Here is a 24,661-nt window from a genome sequence, read left to right on the forward strand (position 1 = left end):
CCGGGTCAGAAGAGGCCAGACAGCGACATGGGGAAGATGGCGGCGGCCGTGGGCTCTGTAGCGACGCTGGCGGCAGAGCCAGGGGAGGACGCCTTTCGGAAGCTTTTCCGCTTCTACCGGCAGAGTCGTCCTGGGACCGCAGACCTGGGAGCGGTCATTGACTTCTCTGCACCCCGCGGCACGGGGCCTGGTGCCCGCAAGGTACGGACAGAGGAGCGGCCCGGATCCCCGGTCGCCTCGCCTCACTTCTTGGAGGGGCTTCAGGGTCCTTTTCACCTCTTTTCGCTGCCAGACTGTTATTGAGTAATTCCCGCTCTCCATGGGCGCGGAGTTTAAGTGTCCACGAAGCGTCACATTTTGGCGGTGAAGAGCTGTGCTGCCGCTTCCTCCACGCGGCCATTCCTGGCTGCGGCCTCAATGCCTGGGAATTGTATTCCTAGTATTAACTGTCCATTTGCCTCTCTACTTCGATTTGTGTAAAAACGCATAAATTATATTCATAGGTGTTAGGATAGCGCTCTGCAGCTTGAAAAAAACAATTACTCGAGTAGTCCCAGAACTGAGAGGGATCGATGTTGTTAAACCGTTGTCCACAAAACTGGCCCCTGCCGTCTCTGGGCCTTTTAGCAAGAGGGCGTTGAACGATTGAGATGATCTCTCCACGTTTGAAAGTAAAGGGCAAAGGAATCCAAACACTATCCATTATTTCTACCTTCCCCCATGTAATAAGAAAAGCAACATAAAGGAGGACAGGGGCACAGGGAAAATCACAGCTGTACTATAATGCATAATTTCTTTACAGTCGCTGTAGCACTGAGGATCCCTGATCCTTTAATTTGGCCTTAGTGTTGTCCACAGATGGCTGCATGCAGGATTCTTTCTAAGCTTAGTATAGCTCTCAGTAAAATCGGAATGCTATAGTAGCACTCAGCTTCTTGGGAACTTCGTTTGTTTACAGAAATGGTCTTAGAGTTGTCAAAATAGCATACAAAAAAGTCAGCTCTCTAAGAATAATATACATGGGTCAGATCCTCATGGACATGATATACATGGGACAGCTCCTTTTGCCTGTATTTTGCTGCAGTACTTAAATACTTTTAGAATGGGGGTGCCTGGGTTGCTCATTCAGTTAAGTTTGTGACTCTATTTCAGCTCATGTTATGATCTCAAGGTAGTGAGATCGAGTGCCACATCAGGCTCCACACTGAGCATATGGAGCCTGCCTAAGAGTCCCTCCTTCTTCCTCTGCCCACCCTGCTGTGCTTGCCTGTACTGTCTCTCTCTCTCTCTTAAAAATACTTTAAGAATGTAAGCCTCTGAGAAGAAGATATTGTGTCTAGCACAGTATCGTAAACAGTAAGCACTCAATAAATACATTATCCATTGAGTACATAGAAACATGGATGTTTAGGGGCACCTGGGTGGCTCAGTTGGTTAAGCCTCTGCCTTTGGCTCAGGTAATGAGCCCCCAGCCTTCAGGCTACCTACTCAGCAGGGAATCTGCTTCTTCCTCTCACTCTCACTGTGCTCTCCCTCTCTTTCTGAAATAAGGATTAAATCTTAAAAAAACAAAACAAAACCTTGGGTGTTTCATTCCTCAGCTCAAAACAGATTGAAAGTAGCAAACCGGAGAAGAAAGTTGCTATGAGAACAACTAATGAGTAATGAAGAGAGAGAGAGCTAACAGGCAAGGGTGGAAGGAGGGCTTTTTTTTTTTTTTTTAAGATTTTATTTATTTATTTGACAGAGAGAGATCACAAGTAGACAGAGAGGCAGGCAGAGAGAGAGAGAGAGGGAAGTAGGCTCCCTGCTGAGCAGAGAGCCCGATGTGGGACTCGATCCCAGGACCCTGAGATCATGACCTGAGCCGAAGGCAGCGGCTTAAACCACTGAGCCACCCAGGCGCCCCAGGAGGGCTTTTTTTTTAAAGACTCAGAGGTTTGTTTCAGCTTAGCATGGAGAATAGGTCCACAATTTTAACTTCAGATATGAGGGTGTTGCTGAATCGCAGTGCATTATTAAGTATGGTCTATTTGAAAGATCATTATAAAGCGTTTGAAATAAAAACATCTTATCAGTACCTGGAAGGATTGGCTGGTCAGGTCTCTCAGAACATTCCAGATAACCATTTTATTACAGAGACTGGTAATAATAGACCAGCCACTAGTTGGTATTTTTTTCTGGAAATCTCTACACTTGGTGAAGTTGATAGGATAAGAGATCATATCTTTTTGGAAGAGAACATCTGATGTATTCTAAGACAAGTCAGACTCAAGTTTGTTACTAATGGAGGAATAAAGGGTTTTGTTTTCTGAATGTCCTTACTTCAGTGACTGAATATTGGATCCCTTAACAATTTAATGAACCATCCGTAAGATGCTCTTAGATGCAAAGAAAACTTCTTGAGCCCCTGAAAAACTTAATTTCTCAGTAATTAACAAAGGCAAAAGCTCTGAGTTTCAGTTTGAAGTTTCATCTAAAAGAATAAATACACTTTCAGCAAACAGGGTTTCCAGTTTTACTGAAACAGTTTTTCTGTCTGGTTGGAGCACTCTCTTCATTCTCTTAACCTCCCCTGCCTGATGCTCCTCACAATCTGTTAAAACACCAACTGTATACAAGTGCCTCAGAAGCGTTATTGTTGGACCGAATTGAGGTGAACAGAATTTTCACTGAGGATATTTCAGTACCTCTTTCACAATTTAGAGCCATAGAAGAAATCCACAAAGGTGTGGCGTCATACAAAACGGTAGTCTTGAAGGCCAAAATCAGCCTGCTTCTCATACTGCTTAATTTTATATTGCTTTCTAATATTTGTTAGTATATAGATGACAAAACTGAGGCTCTAAGAAGTTAAGTGACTTGGGGCACCTGGGTGGCTCAGTCGGTTAAGCATCTGCCTTCGGCTCGGGTCATGATCCCAGGGTCTGGGATCAAGCCCCATGTTGGGTTCTCTGTTCAGTGGGAAGCATGCTTCTCTTTCTTCCTCTGCTTGTGCTCTATCAGATAAATAATCTTTTAAAAAAAAGTTAATTGACTTATCTAAGTGTTACATCAAGCAAGTGGTAGAACTAAGTTTAGGAGCCCAGACTTAGGACTCCTAATTTTTCCTCATACCAGAAATACCTTTAGAAGTTCGAGATTGGGGGGGCGCCTGGGTGGCTCAGTGGGTTAAAGCCTCTGCCTTCGGCTCAGGTCATGATCTCAGGGTCCTGGGATCGAGCCCCGCATCGGGCTCTCTGCTCAGCGGGAAGCCTGCTTCCTCCTCTCTCTCTGCCTGCCTCTCTGCCTGCTTGTGATTTCTGTCTGTCAAATCAATAAAATATTAAAAAAAAAAAAAAAAAGAAGTTCGAGATTGGGGCACCTGGGTGGCTCAGTGGGTTAAGCCTCTGCCTTCAGCTCAGGTCATGATCTCAGGGTCCTGGGATCAAGCCCCACATCAGGCTCTCTGCTTAGCAGGGAGCCTGCTTCCCCCCCTCCCCATGCCTGCCTCTCTGCCTACTTGTGATCTCTGTCTGTCAAATAAATAACTAAAATCTTTGGAGGGGAAAAAAAAAAGATGTGAGTCAGATCCTGTCACTTTAAAAAATAAAGAAGTTTGAGATTCTCAGATCTGACCTGCAAAATAGCTTTAGCCCTCCAACTTCTCTTTCCTTCCTGCCAGGTGGTTAGATCTCAGCTGAATGTGTCTTCTGTCAGTGACCACGATGCACATAGAGCAGGACTTCAGCCAGTCAGCAAGTGGCAAGCCTATGGACTCCAAGGCTATCCTGGTGAGTGCAGCTGACCAGATAATCATTTGTCTAATTTCAGGAGAGAGGTTGTAAGCATGTAAATAGACAAAGAGGAAAACTAAACACAAAAATATTTCATTCCCAAACTCCTTTTAAATCTGCCTCATCTAAGATGTCCCATTTATTTAGAATTCCCAAAGGTTAGAACAGGAGTCAGTAGCGCCTACCTTAAGTGTAGAAAGTGACATACCAGGTACAAATCAAAAATTATCACATTGATTCTGGGTTTCCTGCCATAACTCCAAACAGCTACTCTGGCATAAAAACTGCTTTGAATGATGGAACAATTCATAATGGTCGCTCTAATCACAAAATCTCTATGTTTTTGTGTGGCAGAAAAAAAGAAAACAACCTAAAAATTGTTGCTATTATTAAGGCTGAGCTTTGGAAAAGAACATTAATGAGTTAAGAAGCCCTAATAAACTAAATAATTTAGCATTTTGCACTTCAGTAATATTGGGTAGCTCACATTACACAGCTAGAAACTAACATAATGAAAAATGGGTAATGCTTTCAATCTTTTTTTGAGTAAACTCTGTCCCCAATATGGGGCTCAGTCTCACACCCCAGATCAAGAGTCGCATACTCCTGACTGAGCCAGCCAAGCTCCCCTAATCTTTTTTTTCTTTTAGGATCATGGGGCCACTGTAGATTAATTATTATGAACTATTTAGAAAATACAGGGCGCCGGGATGGCTTAGTCGATTAAGCTGCTTCCTTTGGCTCAGGTCATGATCCCAGGGTCCTGGGATCCAGACCTGCATCAGGCTCACTGCACAGCGGGGAGCTTGCTTCTCCCTCTGACCTCCCCCCACCTCATGCTCTCACTCTCTCAAATAAATTAATTAAATAGAAAATACAGAAACGCCTTATGTGATCAAATAAGCTTTTATCCATCATCCTTTTTCATGGAGAGGACATAAAGTTAATACTGTATTTGTGATTTCAAATACAGATTAAAAGCAAGAAAATCCCTAAAAAATACCGGTTTTCATTATGCCATGGGCCAGGTCTGTGTCACAGCTCTTAATAATTATGACCACTGATGTATTCGTTAACAGTATAGGGTGGCACAACAGTATCAGTACTTCCTTAAAAGGCCTCGTGCACTTAAATTCTTCATGAAAGAAGAATCAAGTGATGGCTTTTACGTATGAAAGTGTGGCTCACCATGAATTTGGATGAATGAGGAGCGTGCATCACCAGTAGTCTTATATGTAACTTTTGTTCTTGAAGGCTGCCCTTGACGTTTCAGGCCTACCTCCTGTTTTCAAGGCCTTCTTTCTCTCTTGCTATGCCCTCTTCTCTTAACAAATTGTTAAGACTACAAGGCTATCAACCCTACTTTGGTTTATCTATTGTTCAAATAGTTGTATTGATTTTGAGGTTTTCTGGGATTTCACACTTAAGTCACATTTTATGAGCTGGTACCTCATTAGAGGTACCCTCAGAGACTTCATTCTGTCTTCCCTGACATTTGAAGCTGCATTTAGTAGAAGGGCAATGTCCAGAATGTGGGAAATGACCATCTCTGATTCAGACTTGATCAGAGGGATTGTATGAACTTCTAGATTCTGCTTGTTGTGAATGAACCTGAGTAACCACAACCTGTCCTTTTAAGAATGAGCAGGAAGTCATGGGTGGGAAAGAATAGTAAAGCTGAGAGGGAACCTGACGGCATGCAACATTTGAAAGGTTGTCATACCACAAAGGGATGAGAGCAATACGAACTAGTAGTTAAGGCCTAGGTTCTGATACAAGGCTCCCTGGGTTCAAGTCGTGGTTCTACCATCCACTATATGACCTTGGGCAAGTTTCTTAATCTTTCTTGGCCTTGGTTTCCTGATAGGTAAAATGTCTATAAAAAGGTGCTCACTTTGTAAGGTTATTGTGAAGATTAAATGTGAGTACACTGTGAAGTACTTAAGCCCATGCCTGGCACATAGTAAATGATTGATAAATGAGAGAAAGCTAGAGGTATTTTTGAAGAATGAGAAGCTAATTTGGGGGTTGCTTTGTGTATCCAAAACATGAAAATTAAAAGGAGGCAAATTTTAATTCAGTAAAAGAGAGCAACAATTGTTTAGAGTGGACTGTCTAAAAGGTATTCATTTTTCTGTCACTAGGTAAGCAGTAATCTTCCTTTAATCTGATACTTTACAGAATGTTATAATCTTTATTTTGTGAAGTAATGCTGATAGGTGGGTAAGTTGGGGGTTTTCATATCTTTTTTTTCCTCTCTCTCAAAATATTGACAGTCCTCTCATGCTCTAAAGAAAGTTATTTGGAGAATTTTGCTGGTGCACGGAGTGCAAAAGTAGCCTCCACACTCAGAAACAAATGTTCTCTCTCCTGTCCTCCAGTTTTAGAGGAAGAGGAGCACCTTCTGTTCAAAGCCAGTCCCTTCACCTTTTTGATCCCACCTTCTTTCGCCCCTTCCAGCTTGCAAGACCTTGCTCTGCTCCTTTCCTCTCTTCCGTTTTCAACCAGTTCCAATCTCTGCTGGTTCTTTCGCATTATTTGTAAGCATGCTTAGGCCTTTCCCAACCCTAAAAACCATAAACTCTCCCCTTAAACTCTTTATTCTTCCATGGCTGCTCTTCAACCTTTGTTTCCTTTTATAGCCAGGTTTCTGCAAGGCATTATCTGCATGACGGCGGTCTCTGCTGTCCTGTCTCCAGGGGCTTCACTGACAGTTTTTTTTTCATCTCTAATTCTTAAGAAAGTACATAGCATATGTTCGTTGAATGTTTAAAGAATGGATCCTTAGCCTGCATAGGATTCCAGTTAAATATCGTTATTCCTTTTCGACACAGGAGAAGAATGACGTTAGATTATTTTCAAGGTCACAAAGGCCTTTTCCGCTCACGTGCTGTAGTTATTTGCATCATACTGTACTGAGTGGATGTACTTCACAGTGTCTTTCTTCCCTGTTCTGTCCATCAGATTTCAATCACAGGCAGAAATCACACCAGTTATTTTAACTAAGGGAATTTAATGTAAGAATTGTTAGCCAGATACTAGAAGACAGAAAAGGCCGGGGGCGGGGGGCACTGAGCACTCACAAAGGTAGTAATTGCAGGAAGCAGCTACCACCTTTATAAATGATAAATACCGGGGTGCCTGGGTGGCTCAGTGGGTTAAAGCCTCTGCCTTCGGCTCGGGTCATGATCTTAGGGTCATTGGATCGAGCCCCACCTCAGGCTGTCTGCTCGGCGGGGAGCCTGGTTCCCTCCTCTCTCTCTGCCTGCTTCTCTGCCTACTTGTGATCTCTCTCTCTGTGTCCAAAAAATAAATAAAATCTTTTAAAAAAATGATAAATACCTGGTACAGATTTGAGTGGTGACTTGTGGCGTGACCAATTCTAAGTTTGCCTTGGAGTAACACAGCAGATAGTGTGGAATATTTGTTTCTCTTGAGAATGTCTTTATTTCTTCCCTTCCTCTAAAATCGGAGAATAGGAACGAGAACATTTGCTTATGAATGTGGAAGCCACAAAGCATGAGCAAAGGGGGATAGGGAATAAATAATACAGTAGTGTGTATAAGGATGTCATCGAAAACAAGTTATATCAATAACTGATGGAGAATTTTCTCCTCTCCTTTTCCCCACCTGTCCTTTTGTATAGGATTTATTTTTATCCCAAACCCCTTCCTCCCAGGTTACCAGTGGCACTGGGTGAAGCAGTGCCTTAAGTTATATTCCCAGAAACCAAATGTGTGTAACCTGGACAAGCACATGACCCAGGAAGAGACTCAGGACCTGTGGGAACAGAGCAAAGAGTTTCTGAGGTAAGTGTTCATATTCAGCTCAGCGCCCTGCACATCTTTAGAGGACCTGCGCTGAGCAGAACAACGCAGTGAAAGTAACTGAACTGTTTTTTGCTTGTTTCCATACAGAAACAGCACAGTTACATTCTTTCCCCTGGGAACATTTGGACAGATGCTTTGACAGATTAAATTGAGATCCATTTTAATATTTCCTTATCATAGGTCAGATCTTGAGTTCATCCTCATTAATCATCAACTGGTCCAGCTTCAGCCCTTTCTCTACTTAAAGTGAGTTCCAGGGGCACGTGGCTGGCTCAGGTGGTAACCACGAAACTCAGATCTCAAGGTTGTGAATTCGAGCCCCACATTGCATGTGGAGATTACTTAAAAATATATAATCTTTTTTTTTTTTTTAAAGATTTTATTTATTTATTTGACAGAGATCACAAGTAGGGAGAGAGGCAGGCAGAGAGAGAGAGAGAGGAGGAAGCAGGCTCCCTGCCAAGCAGAGAGCCCGATGCGGGACTCGATCCCAGGACCCCGAGATCATGACCTGAGCTGAAGGCAGCAGCTTAAACCACTGAGCCATCCAGGCGCCCCAAAAATATATAATCTTTTTAAAAAGTAAACTGTAAGTTCCTTTGAAGACTTGTACCCTGGAAGAAATTAACGCCAAAAGCTCTTTATTTCTACCCTCCTAGATGAAGTCACCACTACTAGCAGTTTTATGGTCAGTTGTTCCTCATGAGAACTAATGTTTGCACCTTAATGTTGAATCAACCTTTATTCATTCACAAATATATAATTGTTTTGAAGTCAGGTGCCCCATCATTTCACAGAAATTTATGGAGGATTAATTGTATATAGGCATGATGCTAAGCACTGGAGATACAGAGATTCTCAGGACACTTTCCTTGTGCTCAGGAGGGCATAGTCTATGGCAGGAACTCAGTGTCAACAGGAATAATTATAACAGAGCTTAGAAAGTGTCAGAATAGGTGTTTAGAAAAAATGCTGTGGGGGCCAGAGAGGGACATAATTCCTCTAGGCAAAACAAGGTATCAAGGAAGAAAAAATTATTTTTTAATTGGGTCTATTCTCTTTCTCCGACCACGTGGGTTCTCATCCCAGGTCTGCGACTTACTAGGTATGTCAGTTTGAGCAAGTTTCTTAACCTTTCTGTGCCTCATAGTAGTCCTTCCCTCATTTAACAGTGTGAGGATTAAACAGGGTAATATGCGAGAAATCTTCAGAGCAGCCCATTAAAACCACTGCTCTGGCTTTGTGTGTTCTGTTTGGACTTGGGATCTCTGATGGTTCGGTTTTCAGAAACTGTGTCATACTGATTCCAACAGGGGAAATAGAAGAGTTCCTTCAGTTGCAAGAGGAAAGGAAAACTAAAATTCTTTGGTTTTCTTTTGAAGCCTTATTAGTCTGCAGGTTATGGGAAAGGCAGGAGCAGTGGGAAACACCCTCTGTAAGCTCTTGGTGATGTCTTCTTTAGAACTGAGAGTGAAGGGGCGCCTGGGTGGCTCAGTGGATTAAGCCGCTGCCCTCGGCTCAGGTCATGATCTCAGGGTCCTGGGATCGAGCCCCGCATCGGGCTCTCTGCTCCGCAGGGAGCCTGCTTCCTCCTCTCTCTCTGCCTGCCTCTCTGCCTACTTGTGACCTCTCTCTCTGTCAAATAAATAAATAAAATCTTAAAAAAAAAAAAAAAAAGCGTAGGAAGATCATGGTTGAATGAAGTTTGTCAGGGAGCTAGAGTTTGAGGTTAAACCAGTCTGTGTTTTCAAGTAATTGATTTTATTCCTTCTGACAAATGACTGCAGAAATCCCAGTTATCATCTTCTATGATAATTCAGATGAACCTCATTAATAAATCATCCTATAAACAATGGTGAGGGTCTTTTTTGGGGTTTTGTTGTGTTGTCTTGCCAATTAGTAAAAATAAAAAAGGTGGTGATCCTACCCTCTGTTGTCAAGGGTTGGAAGAAAGTGATAGGCTCAGACATTGTTGGTGGCATCGAAAATTGATTAGGGCCCTAGTTCTCCTTCTGTCACTATGTGAGACGTGTTTTGATTTTCTCATTTTGGAAACAAAGGAATTGGACTGGATAAGCCATTTCAGGTGGTTGGATCATGGTTGGAGTCACCTGGACAGTACATGCCAGCTCTCCCCACTTTTCCAGAGCAGCTCAGAAAGGGAGAGGGCCTGTCATTGAAGAAGATTCCCTAGAGATTCTGGTTATTGACCATAATATCCAAACATTGAGGACTACTGAGCCAGAGGACCTCAAAGGATCCTTTCCATTTTAACTTTCTAGTGTTCTGTGGTCAAGGAAGAAGAAACTTTTAAGTAGGAAATGAAGAAGAAATATTTGAACTTAGAGGGGAAAATAAGTCTATTTACAAAATTAGGGCACCTTAGTTCTGTGAGTGAATAGTGTGGCTAGAGCCTTCACGAGATCACAGGAGTTAAGTGTAAGCATCTTTACTGCAACATTGTTTGTAATGGGTGGGGGGATGAGAAACATGCTAAGTGTTTGTCAGCAAGAGACCAGGTAAATCAAGAGTGACATACCCCAGCAGTAGAATGCAGCCATAGTACAACCGTTCAAAAATCTTAAATCCAACTCTAGCAAATACAGGAAGGCTACCACCATAGTAAAATCAATTTTCAGCATCTCCGTCATGGCCGCCTTAGTCTGAGCCACCATCATTTACTGCAGTAGCCTCCTAGCCTGTCTCCCTGCGTCTGTTCTCATGCCTCTTCAGTCTTTCTTCTTTTTAAGATTTTATTTATTTGAAAGAGAAAGCATGTGCACATACATGAGCTGGGTGGAGGAGGCAGCAGGCAGAGGGACAAGCAGACTCCCCACCTGGCAGGGAGCCTGATGTAGGGCTCTGTCATAGGGCCCCAATGAGCCGAAGTCAGACACTTAACTGACCAAACCACTCAGGCGCCCCTCTTCAGTCTGTCTTGTGATGGAGTGTAGAAATCCCTGCACTTGTCTTACAGTTTCTCATCTTCAGTACTGCAGTTTCTGATGTAATCATCTAGAGTCGACAAGGACATTACAAGATGAGGGCATGGTCTCCAGGGTCTCCAACCAGGCCAGTCTCACTTAGGACACCAGGTACAAGTTTGGGAGATCCCAAGCTACACACACTTCTGACCAACTGGTTTCAAATTCAGAGGAGTTCCCATGACCTTCTCAGGTTCATAACTCACTAGAAAACTCACAGAATTTAAGAAAGAAATTTAAGCGTATAATCATACTTACGTTTATAGTTTTATTATAAAAGATATGTATCAGGACCATCCCAATGAGGAAAATGTAGGGCAATGTTTGGAAGGGTCCTGACTGCAGAGCTTCCATGTTCTCTTTCCATGGAATCAGGATGTGTCACCTTCCAGGAAGCTCTCCCAAACCTAGTGGTCAGTTTTTTTGGCGGGTTTCACTACTTAAGCATGTTTGAATTATTAGTCACATGATTTTACTCCGTTTCTAGCCCTCACCCAGCCCCTGAGGTTTAGCTAATCACTTGACTGAAAGCCCCCATCCCTCTAATCACATGGTTGGGCTTCCTAACCTGACGGGGTCATATCCTGAGTCATCTCCTTAGCATAAACTTAGCTGTGGTATAGGGCCCACTGTGAATAACAAAGATACTCCTATTCTCCAAGAAATTCAAGGATTTAAAACCTCTCTCCCAAGAGCCAGGGACAAAGGCCAGTGAAAATTCATTAATGCAACTCCATCACACTTAGAATAAAATCAAAAGTCTTTACCATGGCCTACAAAGACCTTGGTGATCCATCCCCCAGCCACCTCCGGTTTCATCTCCCACCATTCCTTTCATTTATTCTGCTCTAGCTGTAGTAGCCTCCATGCTTTCCCTTCAACACATCAGACAAGCTGAGATTCGTTGTACAGGCTGTTCCTTCTACCTGGAAAACTCTTCCCTTAGATAATCAGTGACTTGCTTCCTTTAAGTCTTTGGGTCTTATCATCTTATGAGAGACGATTCCCTTATCATTAAATTAAAAATAGTCCCCCATTTTCCCTCATTCTTCATCCCCTTGCCCTCTGTTTTTACTCTTCAGTGCACGATAATCACCAAATATTTGTGGGATTAATTAGTGGATCCTATCTTGTACCTTTTGAATTTTGTGAATATATCATCTAGTCAAAAATAACTTCTTAAAGAATAAGATGAGGGGAAATATTAATTTCAATAAAGTAACTTTGCTTTATCTGTTCCATAAGTTCGCTTATTAAATGTTTTGCATCCATTTTTGTATATATGGAAGTTTTTTGCATTAATGTCCTTAGTGTGGAAGCAGAATTAATCTCTTCCCCTTTTCTACTCCTTTAAGACTTTGTTTATGAAACTATTATAAGCACTTGTTAGAGTGGATCCAGTCATGGGGCCCTTCTCCCTCTCACTGCCTGCCATGCCCCTCCTCTGCCCCAGAGCTTGAAGTCTTTGTAACCTCAGTGCCAACCACAGTTCTTTGTCTGTATTAGAAACTGCTTTTTAAATATTACTTTAAATTGATAACCCCCTCCGTTAGGCTGATGAAAACATGCTAAATATAGGAAGGAGCAATTAAAGACTATATAGTACCTTTCCATCTTATTTTCATTATTAAATAATGTACATTTGTGTTTTGGGAAGTACTTGATGCTAAAACAGATGTGAAGATTAAATTAACTCCTTGCCTTTGAGGAAGGGACAATTAAAGGAAGAATTCCTTTAATCACATTAAAGGAATTAATTCTGTACTTACGTACAGAATTTGTAGGTGAATAGAAGTCGCAAGGTGCTATGGTGGCACAGTGGAGGGACAGACTGAAACTAGGACAGATTTCCCTAAAGAAGTGAGGTTAAACTGTGTGTACAAAAGCAATTCAGAAAAATCTGCTGTACGGAGAATAGAGTAGGAGAGGAAAGAGCATTTCAGTAGAGAAAATTGTATGGCCTCATGGCTGTGCCTATGAAGGATGGGGAGGTAAGATGGGAAAGGTAAGAACCGGATTATTAGGGGGGTTGCGGGGTGGGGGCCGCTGGGGGGGGGTGCGTGCCTTTTGCAAAGTGTGGACTTTGTCCTATGAGTCCCTATGGAGATTCGTCAGGATTAATCAGATTTTTCACTTTAGAAAGGTAACTTTTTTTTAAAGATTTTATGTATTTGAGAGAGAGAGGGAAAGAGAGCACAAACCGGGGGAGTGGCAGAGGGAGAGAGAAGCAGGCTCCCTGCTGATTCCAGGACAGCGGGATCATGACCTGAGCTGAAAGGCAGACACTTAACCAACCAAGCCACCAGGCGCCCTTAGGACGGCAGTTCTTGACAGTGAGGAATATGGACGGAAAATACAGTTGTTGTAAAAAGCACAATTAAGAATTTAGCTTATTAATGGAAGAGACATTGTCAACAAGGCTTGGTGACCAAGAGATTATGAGAAGTGGGAGACAAGAAGTTAAGGATTATCCGCAGATTTCTCCGTAGCACTTATCGGGTAAAACTGAAGTTTTTGGTAAAGGGTTTTTTCCCCAGTTTTATTGACATAATTGGCGTACAGTATTATATTAGTTGAAGGTGTATAACAATTTGGTATGTAAATATTGTAAAATAATTATCTAGGTAAGTTAAGTCACCTCACATAGTTACAAAATTTTTCCTCGTGATGAGAACTTTTAAGATTTACTCTTTCAACAAATACACAATACAGTTTTGTTAACTGTAGTCACCACGCTGTACATTAGATCCTCAAAACTCACTTATCCACACCCGCCCACCCTCACTTTTGGCAGCTTTCAGTTTTTTCTGTTTCTGCAAGTTTTAGATTTTTTAGATACCACATATAAGTAAGATACAGTGTTTGTCTTTCCCTCACTAACATTTCACTCAGCACAATGCCCTGAAGGTTCATATTATCACAAATGATAGGATTTCCTTTTTTATGGCTGAATAGTATTCATTTATATGTTATGTATCATGTTTTCTTTATCCATTCATCCCATCAATGGACACTCAGGTTCTTTCTTTGTCTTAGCTGCTGTAATTATTTATGTACAACTCTGGAAATCCCTCTATAAGTTAAAAATAGGATTACCAGAGGATGCAGCAATTTTACTTCTGGGGAAAAAAAAATCAGTCTCAAAAAAATATTTGCCTTTCCATGTTCGTTGTAGCATTATATATTAAGATTTTTAATGGAAATAGGTTTAGAGGAAGAGAAGGAGCAGAGACAAAATTCTTAGTGTAGTTTGGGGATTAATGTTTTTGAAATGCCTGTTGAAGTATCTAGGCAAAGATGACCAGATGTCCAAAGATTCCCATATGCCTTTGGAAATATGGAACTGAGCTTTGGAGTGAAGTCAGAGAGAGGGAGATCCGTCGGTTACATGTAAAGACCATAGTAAAGCTGGGTGTGCAGCTGGCTCAGTCAGTAGGCAACTCTTGATCTTGGGGTCGTTGAGTTTGAGCCTCACACTGGGTATAGAGATTACGTAAAGAAATAAAACTTTAAAAAATGATTGAAAAAACAAATATCTGTAATGGGGTTTTTAAGGCTTTTTATCATAAACAACCTTAGACATTTTCTGCCCTGAGTGAGTACTGTTGTTTTCATAATGATTGACTAATGTCCCTGAAGCCAGGAAAGAAAGGAATTCCCAGTGTGCTTAGTTATGACACTCAAACTAACACTGCACAAAGAGTGGACACGCAGGGCAGTTCATTTCTGGCCGTTAGGGTGCAGTTGAAAGCAGCACTAGAGGACATGACTGCTGAGAGAAATACCAGCACTGACGTAAAGCACTTATCCATGACAGAAAGTGAGCAAACTGCTGTGTGGACACATTCACCAGGGGAGAAGGTGGCCAGCTCACCCATCCTTCATCCTCCTGCCAGTGCTTGGAGCTGCAGCAGGGGCAGGGAGCGTAGTATGTTTCTGTTTGCAGTGGGAACCCATAATCAGGGTCATACTTGCTTGAAAACATTCTTCTGGATAATTGGATAAGGATTTCAAGTTAGGTGCCGACGTATCCCTTGCATTCCTTAGAGTGGGTATGGCAGCTCTTTGGGCACTGAGCCTTCCTGGCCTCCTTCTGGACAAGTCAGGTTTAAAAAGAGAACAGCCTACCTTCCCCCAACCCCCTAATTCATCTCTCTGAATTTCCTGCTTGAAAATCATCTGGGCATGGGTTAAATTTGGTTTTGGCCTTAAACTATTCACAGTGTTCAATACTGAGTTTTTTGGAATCTTGGTTACCCAAAGCCCACAGGGACCAGAATGGTCCCTAAGTAGTGCTGAGACAGGAAGTGGCTAGTGTTAGCCTGTCCTACTGTCACATCTGGAAGGCCAATCTTATAATTATTTTTACTTTCCTGCCAGAAATTCCATACAAAGAAAGGAAATTGTGTTCTCAGAGGCTCTGAAATGAGGGGTGGAATCTTAAACCTACCTGGGTCTGACACATTGCACAGAACGTGTGTGTGTGTATAAAATCATCCTCAGATGGTGTAATCAGTGATCACAGCTCTTCTTTCACTACACAAGTCTCTGAGTTTTTTTTCCTTTTTGTGAGGTGGCCTAGACTTAATGCTTTTACACCCTTACACTAGCACCCCTCCATAATACAAGGCAAAGCCCAAAGCCTTCCTTATAGTGATACAGTTAAGGTAGAAAAGAGATGTTCTTTTGGTTTTCTGAAAGAGCAGATTTTACAAGATATAATATAGGATGTTTCTATTCATGCTCGATTATTACTATGCTTTTGATGATTTTATTGTTAACAATACCATAAAACTGTTAATTGTAATAGTGTATGCCCTGTCCTAAGGAACATTAGACTGACTCTTGATGGAAAAGCAGCTTGGTGATACTATATTGAATGTCTAAAATGCCATCGCCTTCTGAATTATTTTTATTTATATATTTATTTATTTTAGGGCAGGTGGCAGAGGTGAGGGGCAGAGGGAGAGGGAGGGAGAGAATCTAAAGCAGGCTCCATGCTCAGTGTGAAGCCCGACGCGAGGCTTGATCTCACAACCCTGAGGTCATAACCTGAACCAAAATTAAGAACAGATCCTTAACTGACTGAGCTACTCAGGTGCCCCCTGAATTATTTTTAGAGCTGCATTCTTTTACCTTTATTAGTTTAGATCAATCTAATTTTGATACAATAGCATGAGTTTTTCATCAAGAAAGAACTTTATTGATCTAGAAAGGTGGAAGGTATCTTGTTTTTTAATTTTGGCTAGCATAGTGTTTGTCAAAGTGTGTTCCCTCATTCAGCAGCATCCCTATCTCTTGGGAACTTATTAGAAATACAGATTCTTTGTCTCCATCCTAGACCTGCTGAATTAGAATTTATAGGCCTAGGCCCATCCATTTGGGTTTTAACAAGCCCTCTAGGTGATTCTCCTGAGCATTAAAATTTGGAAACCACTTAGCAGAAACTAAGTAGGGTACGCACTGTTAACCACAGTATTCTCAGGAGTCCAGAGATGAGAGGTCATTCTTATTTTTCTATCTCAAGGCTACTAAAATGGATTATGTCCTCCAGAGGGGATCATTAGGGAGTTTTTTTATTTGTATCTTTAGCTGAAGAAACATTGGTAGAACCCATGTAGTGTTAGTAATTATGCATTCCTTTCCCCCCACCCCCCAGTTTTTAGTTTTTACACATAGAAAATAAAATAATGAATGGTGGTTCTACATGGTAACTGTTCCCATCAGCTAGTTGCAGTCACTGGCCGTGCATATATATTGTTTCCCCTGAACTGCTAATCATAATCTGTCTTCTCTTGTGCCAGGGGTCCCCAAGACCACACCCAGTTGTGGTGATACACTGGGAGGGGGTCAGCACATATCTGTCCTTGTGGATAAGACTTACTCTAATTCAAAGAATACAAACCAAAAAGGTGAAGGGAAGAGACACATTGAGCAAAGTCCTGGGAAAACCAGGCTCAAGCTTCCAGGGTTTTCTCCCAGTGAAGTCACACAAGGTGTGCTTAATTCCCCCAATAGTAAGTTGTGACAACATGCATGAATTGTTGTCCACCAGGGAAACTTAGTCCCCAGGTTCTTACTAGGGGCCAGTCCCATAGTCTCTATGTGACACAAACCAAATTCCAGACTCCCAGAAGGAAAGCAGCTATTTAACATAAACCATACTGTTTTGCACAAAATTTAGGCACAGTGAGCAGCAGTTCTGGGAATGGTGTAAACCTCCCCAGAGTCTAAGTTCCAGATGCCTGCCAACAACCAGTCTTGTAAACAGGCCTTTCAGAGGCTCTTCCTTTTTTCTACACCACTCTCCTCAGTCAGTCGGTATTTTTTCCATTCCTTTTTAGCTACTGACCTGGATGTATATCTGTGTCACAATGTCCTTAGACTGTAAACTTTGTGAGGACAGATAGCATCTATTCTGTAAACTCTGTCAAACATCAAGGTGAGTGCCACTTACAGTTTGAGCCTCTAATAAACCCTTTGCTTCTGCCTATGTGGTACGCCAGTATTGCCCACTGCTCCACTCTGTTTAAATGATGGCCATTCTTCAATGCCACGTTCAACTCCCACCTCTGCCGTGAGGACTTAACTGATTAGACAGCTAACTTTTTCTTAATTCCGGTGGCCCTCAAAGTCTGAAGTTATACAGTTTAGTACAAATATTATACTGCCTTGAAATTTCCTTTGATTTTTTTTTCTTATACTTACCTGTCATCTCTTGTCAAAATGTGAACTCCTTAAAGCAGTCTAATCTTTTCTTTTTTAAACAGCAGTGGTTCTTGAACCAAAAAAAATTGTTTGATTACTGATGTAAATTGCATAGGAGAAACAAACCCTAAAATTATTAGGCCTGGCATTCTTGTATTTTTAGATATTTAGAGGTAAATCAAAGAAGCTTCTTTCTCTAGAAGAGTAGTTAATCCCATAGATTTGATCAGACAGGATATAATTGCAAAAAGGGCACCTCTCTGTTTTACAGAAGCCTCCTGTGTTTGAACAAGGGGATGTCAGAAACCAGATCAGTTACAGTGCTCCTTAATTGTTAGCTAAGCCTCAATTATCTAAGCTATGATAGACAGGGTTGAAGAAGTCATGTTAAACCAGTTCTTTTTGATTGTATACAATGTATATTTTGCCAGACTTTCCCCCCCCAACGTATAATTCTGGGAAGCCACCATCGTTACAAACATAGTGATAGCTATAATTAATCACACCTCACTTTCAGCATACCAAATTGAACATGTTCTGTTAGCCAAATTTTCAATTACTCATAGTGCCCTTGGTCCCATTTCCAGTGGACAGGTAAAGATATTTCTGTGTTGTTCGTATCTTATCATTATTGAGATGCTGGAAACTTGCCATTTAAAATTGATCCCATTCAGCAGAGGTTTTAGAACCAAGGACTAAAAGTTAGAAGTGCTAACATGGGGGCTCCTGGGTGGCTTCATTGGTTAAGCATCTGCCTTTGGCTCAGGTCATGATCATGGAGTCCCAGGATCAAGCCCCACATTGGGCTTCCTGCTGGGTGGGGAGACTGCTTCTCCCTCTCCCTTTGCCCCTCCCCCTGCCTGTGCTCTGTCTCTCTCTCTCTCTCACAAATAAATAAATAAAATCTTTAAAAAATAATAGTAAAATTGATCCCATTCAGCAGAGGATTTAGAACCAAGGACTAAGAATTGCTGGGGACATCTGGGTGACTCAGTTGAGTGCCCAACTCTTGATCTTGATCTTAGGTCATGATCTCAGGGTCCTGAGCTTGAGCCCTGGCCCAGCTCCCTGCTGAGCAGGGAGAGTGCTTGGGATTCTTTCCTTCTACCCCTCCCCCTTTCTGTCACTGCCCCCCCCCCCCCCCCAGCATACATGCACTCTCTCTCTCTCAAAATAAATCTTTAAAAAAAAGAAAAAAGAAATGCTAACATGTTTTTTAGTGTTACATATTTTGGTCAACTCCTTTGTTCTCACTTCCCCTATCAAGGTCTTTGGTAACAGCTTATACCAAGGAATTCCAGATTCCATGCATGCAAAGGACTGTTGACTGCCATTTGCGGTGAATAAATCCTCTTTTGTCCCCAATCTTCACAGGTACAAAGAAGTGAATAAACGGAGACCCCGAAGTTTACTAGAGAAGTTGCGCTGGGTGACCCTAGGCTACCATTACAACTGGGACAGTAAGGTATGCAGAGTTCCTTGCAAATTCCATTGTCTTCATCTTTAAACTCCTTTGGCTCAGTAGTTGGATATGTTCCTGGGCAGGCCTGTACACTGTCAGATTATCCATTGGTGGAAGGATCTCTTTCATTTATCTCTTAAAATCCTCTTGATAACAGTGTCTCAAGAAGAGTGAATAATTTCCCCCAAGAGAAAATTTCTTCATATGCCCTTACGTTGTATTATTTCATCAGAAGTCATTGGTGCTTTCTCTTAAGTACATTTCAAGGGTACAGATTTTTCTTTACTGCATTCAAGAGCAATTCTCAATTAAAACCTTTATTTCCATTATTGTTTAATATCTGTTTGGAGTAGAAGGAGCTCCATATGCTTCTGGTGTTCTCCATCAACTCACAAAAGGCACCTTTGCCTGCTGTATAAGGTCTGAGCAACACACAGATAAGAAAGAATGTCCTTCAGTTAACAAAGTCTGGTGTTTTCTTGAGGTACAGTTTCTTCATTCCCGACCTCCATGTTTCCAAAAGTACCTCCTTTATCATGGGCAGCCTAGTGCCTCTTGTCTCCGTTAGATGTTCGCCACCAAAGGACTCATTCTGAGAATAAACTAAATAAAGAGATTGGTATAGACCATCTCCCTGCTAACTAGTCACTTTCTAAAAGCTCCGTAGTTTCAGTCAAACCAGCCTATTAACAATTACATTAACTGCTCAAAATAAGGATAAATGTTGCTTGGAAATGTTTATGACATAATTCTTACTTTCACTGATGCAGATTCAGTGGAAGACTGGATATCTGTGTTTGGGGAAATAGCCAGGTGATTCTCTCTGGGTTAGCCAGCGTGGGTTTGAACCTGGCCTTCCATAGTGTATACCTCATAATGGGGTTGGGGGTGGGCATGGGGCACGAGCGTCAAAGGTGTGATGCCTATGTCGTGATTGCAGCAGTGCTTGCTTGTTCTGAGAAGTTAAATGCATTAACACAATACATGTTAGCTTATTGCTTTTTATGATGTTATACTTATTGCTGATGCTGTTATTCCCCAAGGACTTAAAGTTACTCTCACTTAATAAGAAAAATGTGGAGTGAAAAATTATCAGAAATTCTGAGTGACTCAATGCAAAAAGTGAAAGAGAAGTAAGAAGACTGGTGCATAGACAGCTGGGGTTAGGGTTAAAGCCCACAAAGGTAACCTAGTGCTAAAACAGTAGCTCTGACCAGTTGATCTTTTTTTTTTTTTTTTTTTTTCAAGATCTTATTTGTTTGACAGATGACAAGGAGACAGAGAGGCAGGCTGAGGAGGAAGCAGGCTCCCTGCTGAGCAGAGAGCCCGACCTGGGCTCTATCCCAGGACTGTGGGATCATGACCTGAGCTGAAAGCAGAGGCTTAACCCACTGAGCCACCCAGGCATCCCTCTGACCAGTTGATCTTGTGAGGGATTGAAACTTGAAAGGGTAGAGAAAAAACTTAGAGTACTCTAGTTTGGGGAAATTAAATGGGAACTCTTCTTATTTGCACTTAAGGAAAAAGAAGAAAACATAAAACACAGAAATTCCAACTGAAGAGTCTTGGCCATCCATTAAAGACCTTATACAAAAGTCTTCTTTAATGTGAAGTTAAAGGTCACTTCTGGCCAAAGTGTATCCGTTCTCTCCAGAGGTGTGCCTCTGGTGCTACAGCTGGGATACGTCAGGGTGCTAGTGGAGAGGTGAGACAGAAGTGGATCTGCTAATCTGCTTTGAGGTTGTTGGGCAGAGGGAGACATGAGAATAGCAGCAAGACAAAGGAGGGGCATCGGGCCGCTGCAGGCTACCGAGCAGAGCAGTCCTCGCCCTTGTCTGTGGGGGAGACTGCCACCTTGTTGTTCTCCTGAGCTGCTGGGTTTTGTAGAGAGAGTGAGTGTTCTGCCCTTTGATTTGTTTTGTTCTATTTAAGAGAAAAGGAGTACTATGATCTTTACATGCTACAAATAGTTCAGAAAGGTAAATGTTGGAAATTACTTCCATTTTAAGGTTCTGCCTTGACCATGGTGTAAGGTAGTTTCAATTCAGATGTTCTGAACATGTCATCCCCTCAGACTGACCAGAAACTGGCAGCGTGCCATGTTGTGGGCTGGGGGCCCAAAACCAAAGTGGCTATTGTATTTGAATTGCTTTCTTTCTTTCCTTTTTTTTTTTTAAATAAGCTTTGTATTTTAGGATAGTTCTGGATTTGCTGAAAAGATAGTACAGAGTTCCCATGTATCCCACACTTAGTTATCCCTGTTAGCATCTTACATTATTATGGTACCTTTGTCTCAAGTAGTGGACCAATGTTAATGCATTATTACAGTGGTGAAGTCCATATTTCATTCATATTTTCTTAGCGTTCATTTGGTTTTCTTAGTGGTTTTTTTTTAAGATTTTATTTATTTGGCAGATAGATCACAAGTAGGCAGAGAGGCAGGCGGGGTGGGGAGCAGAAAGCAGGATCCCAGCTGAGCAGAGAGGCGATGCGGGGCTCGATCCCAGGACCCCGAGATCATGACCTGAGCCGAAGGCAGAGGCTTAACCCACTGAGCCACCCAGGCGCCCCGGTTTTCTTAGTTTTTAACTGATGTCCTTTTTCTGTTCCAGGATACACATCACATTTAGTCACCATGTGCCTCTTGGCAGTGACAGTTTCGAGTCACTTTTTTGTCCTATGAAAATGATCCTATTTGGGATTAAAGTATACCAGAGAGAGATGTAGTAATTGCTTCACGTATAGACTCCATGCAGGGGGACTGGGCTGATTTAGCACTGTGCGGCATGGTGCCTGCCATGTCCTAAGTGCTCACTGTTTTGAACATCTCATTAGATTACTGGATGCCTCCAAAACAGTTGGATAAATCATGCTATGTTAGGGTTACATGTAAGTTAGATCATTTTAAAGTGGTGATTAATCTTATGCCACAGTTTCGTATTTTCCTGAGATCATTGTTTATTTTTCTTATTTTCCCTACTTTTATCAAAGAAATACTCAGCCGATCATTATACACCTTTCCCTTCTGACCTGGCTTTCCTCTCAGAGCAAGTAGCCGCAGCCTGTGGATTTCAGGGTTTCCGAGCCGAGGCAGGTATCCTGAATTACTACAGATTGGACTCCACGCTGGGAATCCACGTAGACAGATCTGAACTAGATCACTCCAAACCCCTGCTTTCTTTCAGGTAAGCTGGTTCTAGGGATTTGGGATTACCTTCTACCACTTCATTCCTTATTCGAAAGCATTTCTAAACTAACGAAATAAATAAAAACATAGGACTTTAAGAAATGGTTGGACTCTACAGTCTTTTACTTCTGAGTGTCTTAACAATGTTGTCATAAGTAAAATTAACCTGTCCTTGAGAGTAGTAACCAAATTACAGTTAATGTTTGTGTTTAAGATGCATGGAGTCTACCTTTTGTATTGAAAGGTATCATCAGTGTCTGTGGAAGGCCATAAGGCAAAACAAGCAACCTTTTCAGAATAAGGAAGAGTAAAGCATGGAGGCCTGACTAGTTTACTCTCTTGTCTCCCTAGACATAAGCTTAAATTGGGCAAAGTGCTGCAGCTGTATCCTACAAACAAAGTGCCTGAACAGTGCCCTTTATTAATTGCCTTATCTTTAAAGTGCACAGGCCAGGGCTCAATCAGTTAAGTGCCTGCCTTCAGCTCAGAATCCCAGGGTTCTGGGACCGAGCCCCACATCGGACTCCCTGCTCTGTGAGGAGTCAGTTTCTCCCTCTCCCTCTACCCCTGCTCACATGCTCTCTTTATCGCTCACTCTCAAATAAATAAAATCTTTAAAAAAAAAAAAAGTGAACAGGCATGATCAGTATAGAAAAGGACTCAATTTATTGGAAGGCTTACATCTTAAAGATGCATCACTAAAACTTATATGGGTAATATTAAAACTAAATTCTTAATCTGCTTATTTAAGTGCTTCAAATTTTATGTTGTAGCAGTCCTGTGGGCTCTGCTAAGTTTAAGCAGCAGATCATGGGTTGGTCACTTGTAGACGAAAGCCTGAAGAGAAGGCTCTTAACACAGATTAAAAAGGATGTGAGAGCAGTAGGTGTTGAGCTGAAATACAAAGAGAATGCAGTTGGCAGTAACTTTCCCAGCCTTGGTTAGTAACAGGAACTTACTGCTGTGTGTTCTTTTACTTATTTTTTTATAGCTTCGGACAGTCTGCCATCTTTCTTCTGGGTGGCCTCAAAAGAGATGAGGCGCCCACAGCCATGTTCATGCACAGCGGTGACATCATGGTAATGTCAGGTTTCAGCCGCCTGTTGAACCATGCAGTCCCAAGGGTCCTTCCAAGCCCTCAGGGGGAGAGCCTGCCGTGCTGCCTAGAGACGCCTCTGCCCACCGTCCTCCCCAGAGACTCCGTGGTAGAACCCTGCTCCGAGGAGGACTGGCAGGTGTGCACCAGCTACTTGAAGACCGCTCGTGTGAACATGACTGTCCGACAGGTACTCGCCACAGACCAGGACTTCCCTGTGGAACCCATGGAGGAGAAGAGAGACATCACCACAGAAGGTTTCTGCCACCTAGATGAAGAGAATTGCCAAGTAAAACGAGTGAAGTTAAACCCTGACAGCTGAGACTTGGGGAGCCCGTTCTTTTCCTCAGGCAGGTCTCACAGTAGATGACCATGCTTTCTTGTATTGCCATAGACTTTAGCATCAAGACAAGCCAAAAACAGAGACAGGGAAAAACTCATCATGGATCACAGTGTTGCCTTGGAACCCATCCTGAAGAGTAAAGCAGCTAGCCACTTTGCTCAGAGATGTGTTGGACATGGTCCAGTCTGGTTAGATGTTGGCACTATTGTATGTGAGAAGTCTAAGAGGCAGCCAGAACAGCCTTCCCAGCCTCTGCTGTTACCTCTGAGGGAGGCAGAAGTGAGTTGCCATGTTATTTGAGCCTTAAATACCTCAAATTTTATTAATGGGAAACCTGACACCCTCCCTGCTACCCCATCTAATGATTTGTGGTAAAATCATGGTTCCAGGAACCAGTCATTAGTCTCATCCTCATTCTCCCAGCCATCCAGTGATCTTTTCTTCCGTCTTCTCTGGCCTTCACAGAAAAATCCTATACACATTAAGACAGTGGAGCTAGAAACCTCATCTCCTAGGAAAGAAATTAATCACAGCTCTCTCTTACCTAAAAGATAAAATATATATAAAGCCACAGGAAGAGGAGCAGTAGTTTCTCCAGATTTCCTTTAGGTCTAAACTCTTCCTGTTGGCTTTTTAATGCAGTTTTAATTATTGGACTAAAAAAGCCCCAAGGGTGTTCTGTAACTGTTTTCTCCATGAATAAACTCTCTCTTTTAAATTAAAGATCTGTATCTGTCTTTGAGGGTTAGCGAATCTGGGATTAGGTGTTTTTTTTTCCTGTTTTACTTGCTGTGTCGTTCATGCTGTTGAAGCCCTCTAGCTGTTTCTGCCCTGTACCATCCCGCTCTGCCCTAAGTATTCTCTGTGATTATCTCACAGGAGAGAATATTCTTTGATATTCTAGTCACTGCTATCTTTTGTGATTGTGGGCAGCTTGGAAGATGCATGAAGCACCAAGTTTTAATATTTGTACTCCCACCAGCTTGAGTCACCATACCCTTAGGTGAGCTACTTTACGTTTCTCTGGGCCTCAGTTTCCTCATCCATGACATGAAGATAGTATTTACTCCCATCTTCCATTTCAGTTGATAATGGGAATTTAGTGCTCCTTTCTAGAAATATGGTGTCAGTATTTTATTACTGCATGGACTCAGAAACATTGCCTTTGTCAGTGTGAACGACTGTCTAGAAGTCATTTGAATACCTGCTGCTTGCGACAAGACTTGCTGAGTCGGCATGTCGCTGTCCTCCCTTTTTTCTTCTTAGGAACATTGT

At 42.1% G+C, this 24,661-nt stretch overlaps 1 protein-coding gene across 2 annotated transcripts; it reads left to right on the forward strand.

Moving 5' to 3' along the window:
• Positions 1-7: 7 nt before the first annotated feature.
• On the forward strand, positions 8-23,909 carry ALKBH1 (alkB homolog 1, histone H2A dioxygenase). Of its 2 annotated transcripts, none has more exons than XM_046008486.1 (6): positions 8-201; positions 3,665-3,773; positions 7,456-7,585; positions 18,673-18,763; positions 21,752-21,945; positions 22,939-23,909. In XM_046008486.1, the coding sequence occupies exons 1-6, from the start codon at positions 28-30 to the stop codon at positions 23,363-23,365; spliced, it is 1,125 nt and encodes a 374-aa protein (XP_045864442.1). In that variant the 5' UTR covers positions 8-27; the 3' UTR covers positions 23,366-23,909. The 2 variants fall into 2 exon arrangements, with proteins under 2 accessions (XP_045864442.1, XP_045864441.1); XM_046008485.1 differs by having other exon boundaries at positions 9-201; positions 7,423-7,585.
• Positions 23,910-24,661: the final 752 nt, after the last annotated feature.

Source organism: Meles meles, chromosome 6 (assembly GCF_922984935.1).
Source record: "Meles meles chromosome 6, mMelMel3.1 paternal haplotype, whole genome shotgun sequence".
NCBI classification, from domain to species: Eukaryota; Metazoa; Chordata; class Mammalia; order Carnivora; family Mustelidae; genus Meles; species Meles meles.

What these genes read in the sequence shown, in the direction of transcription:
- ALKBH1 (XM_046008485.1), top strand. Translation starts at nt 28, where the DNA reads ATGGGGAAGATGGCGGCGGCCGTGGGCTCTGTAGCGACGCTGGCGGCA. An exon ending in CGGGGCCTGGTGCCCGCAAG is followed by an intron (nt 202 to 3,664) that starts GTACGGACAGAG and finishes CCTTCCTGCCAG; the next exon opens with GTGGTTAGATCTCAGCTGAA. An exon ending in AAACCCCTGCTTTCTTTCAG is followed by an intron (nt 21,946 to 22,938) that starts GTAAGCTGGTTC and finishes ATTTTTTTATAG; the next exon opens with CTTCGGACAGTCTGCCATCT.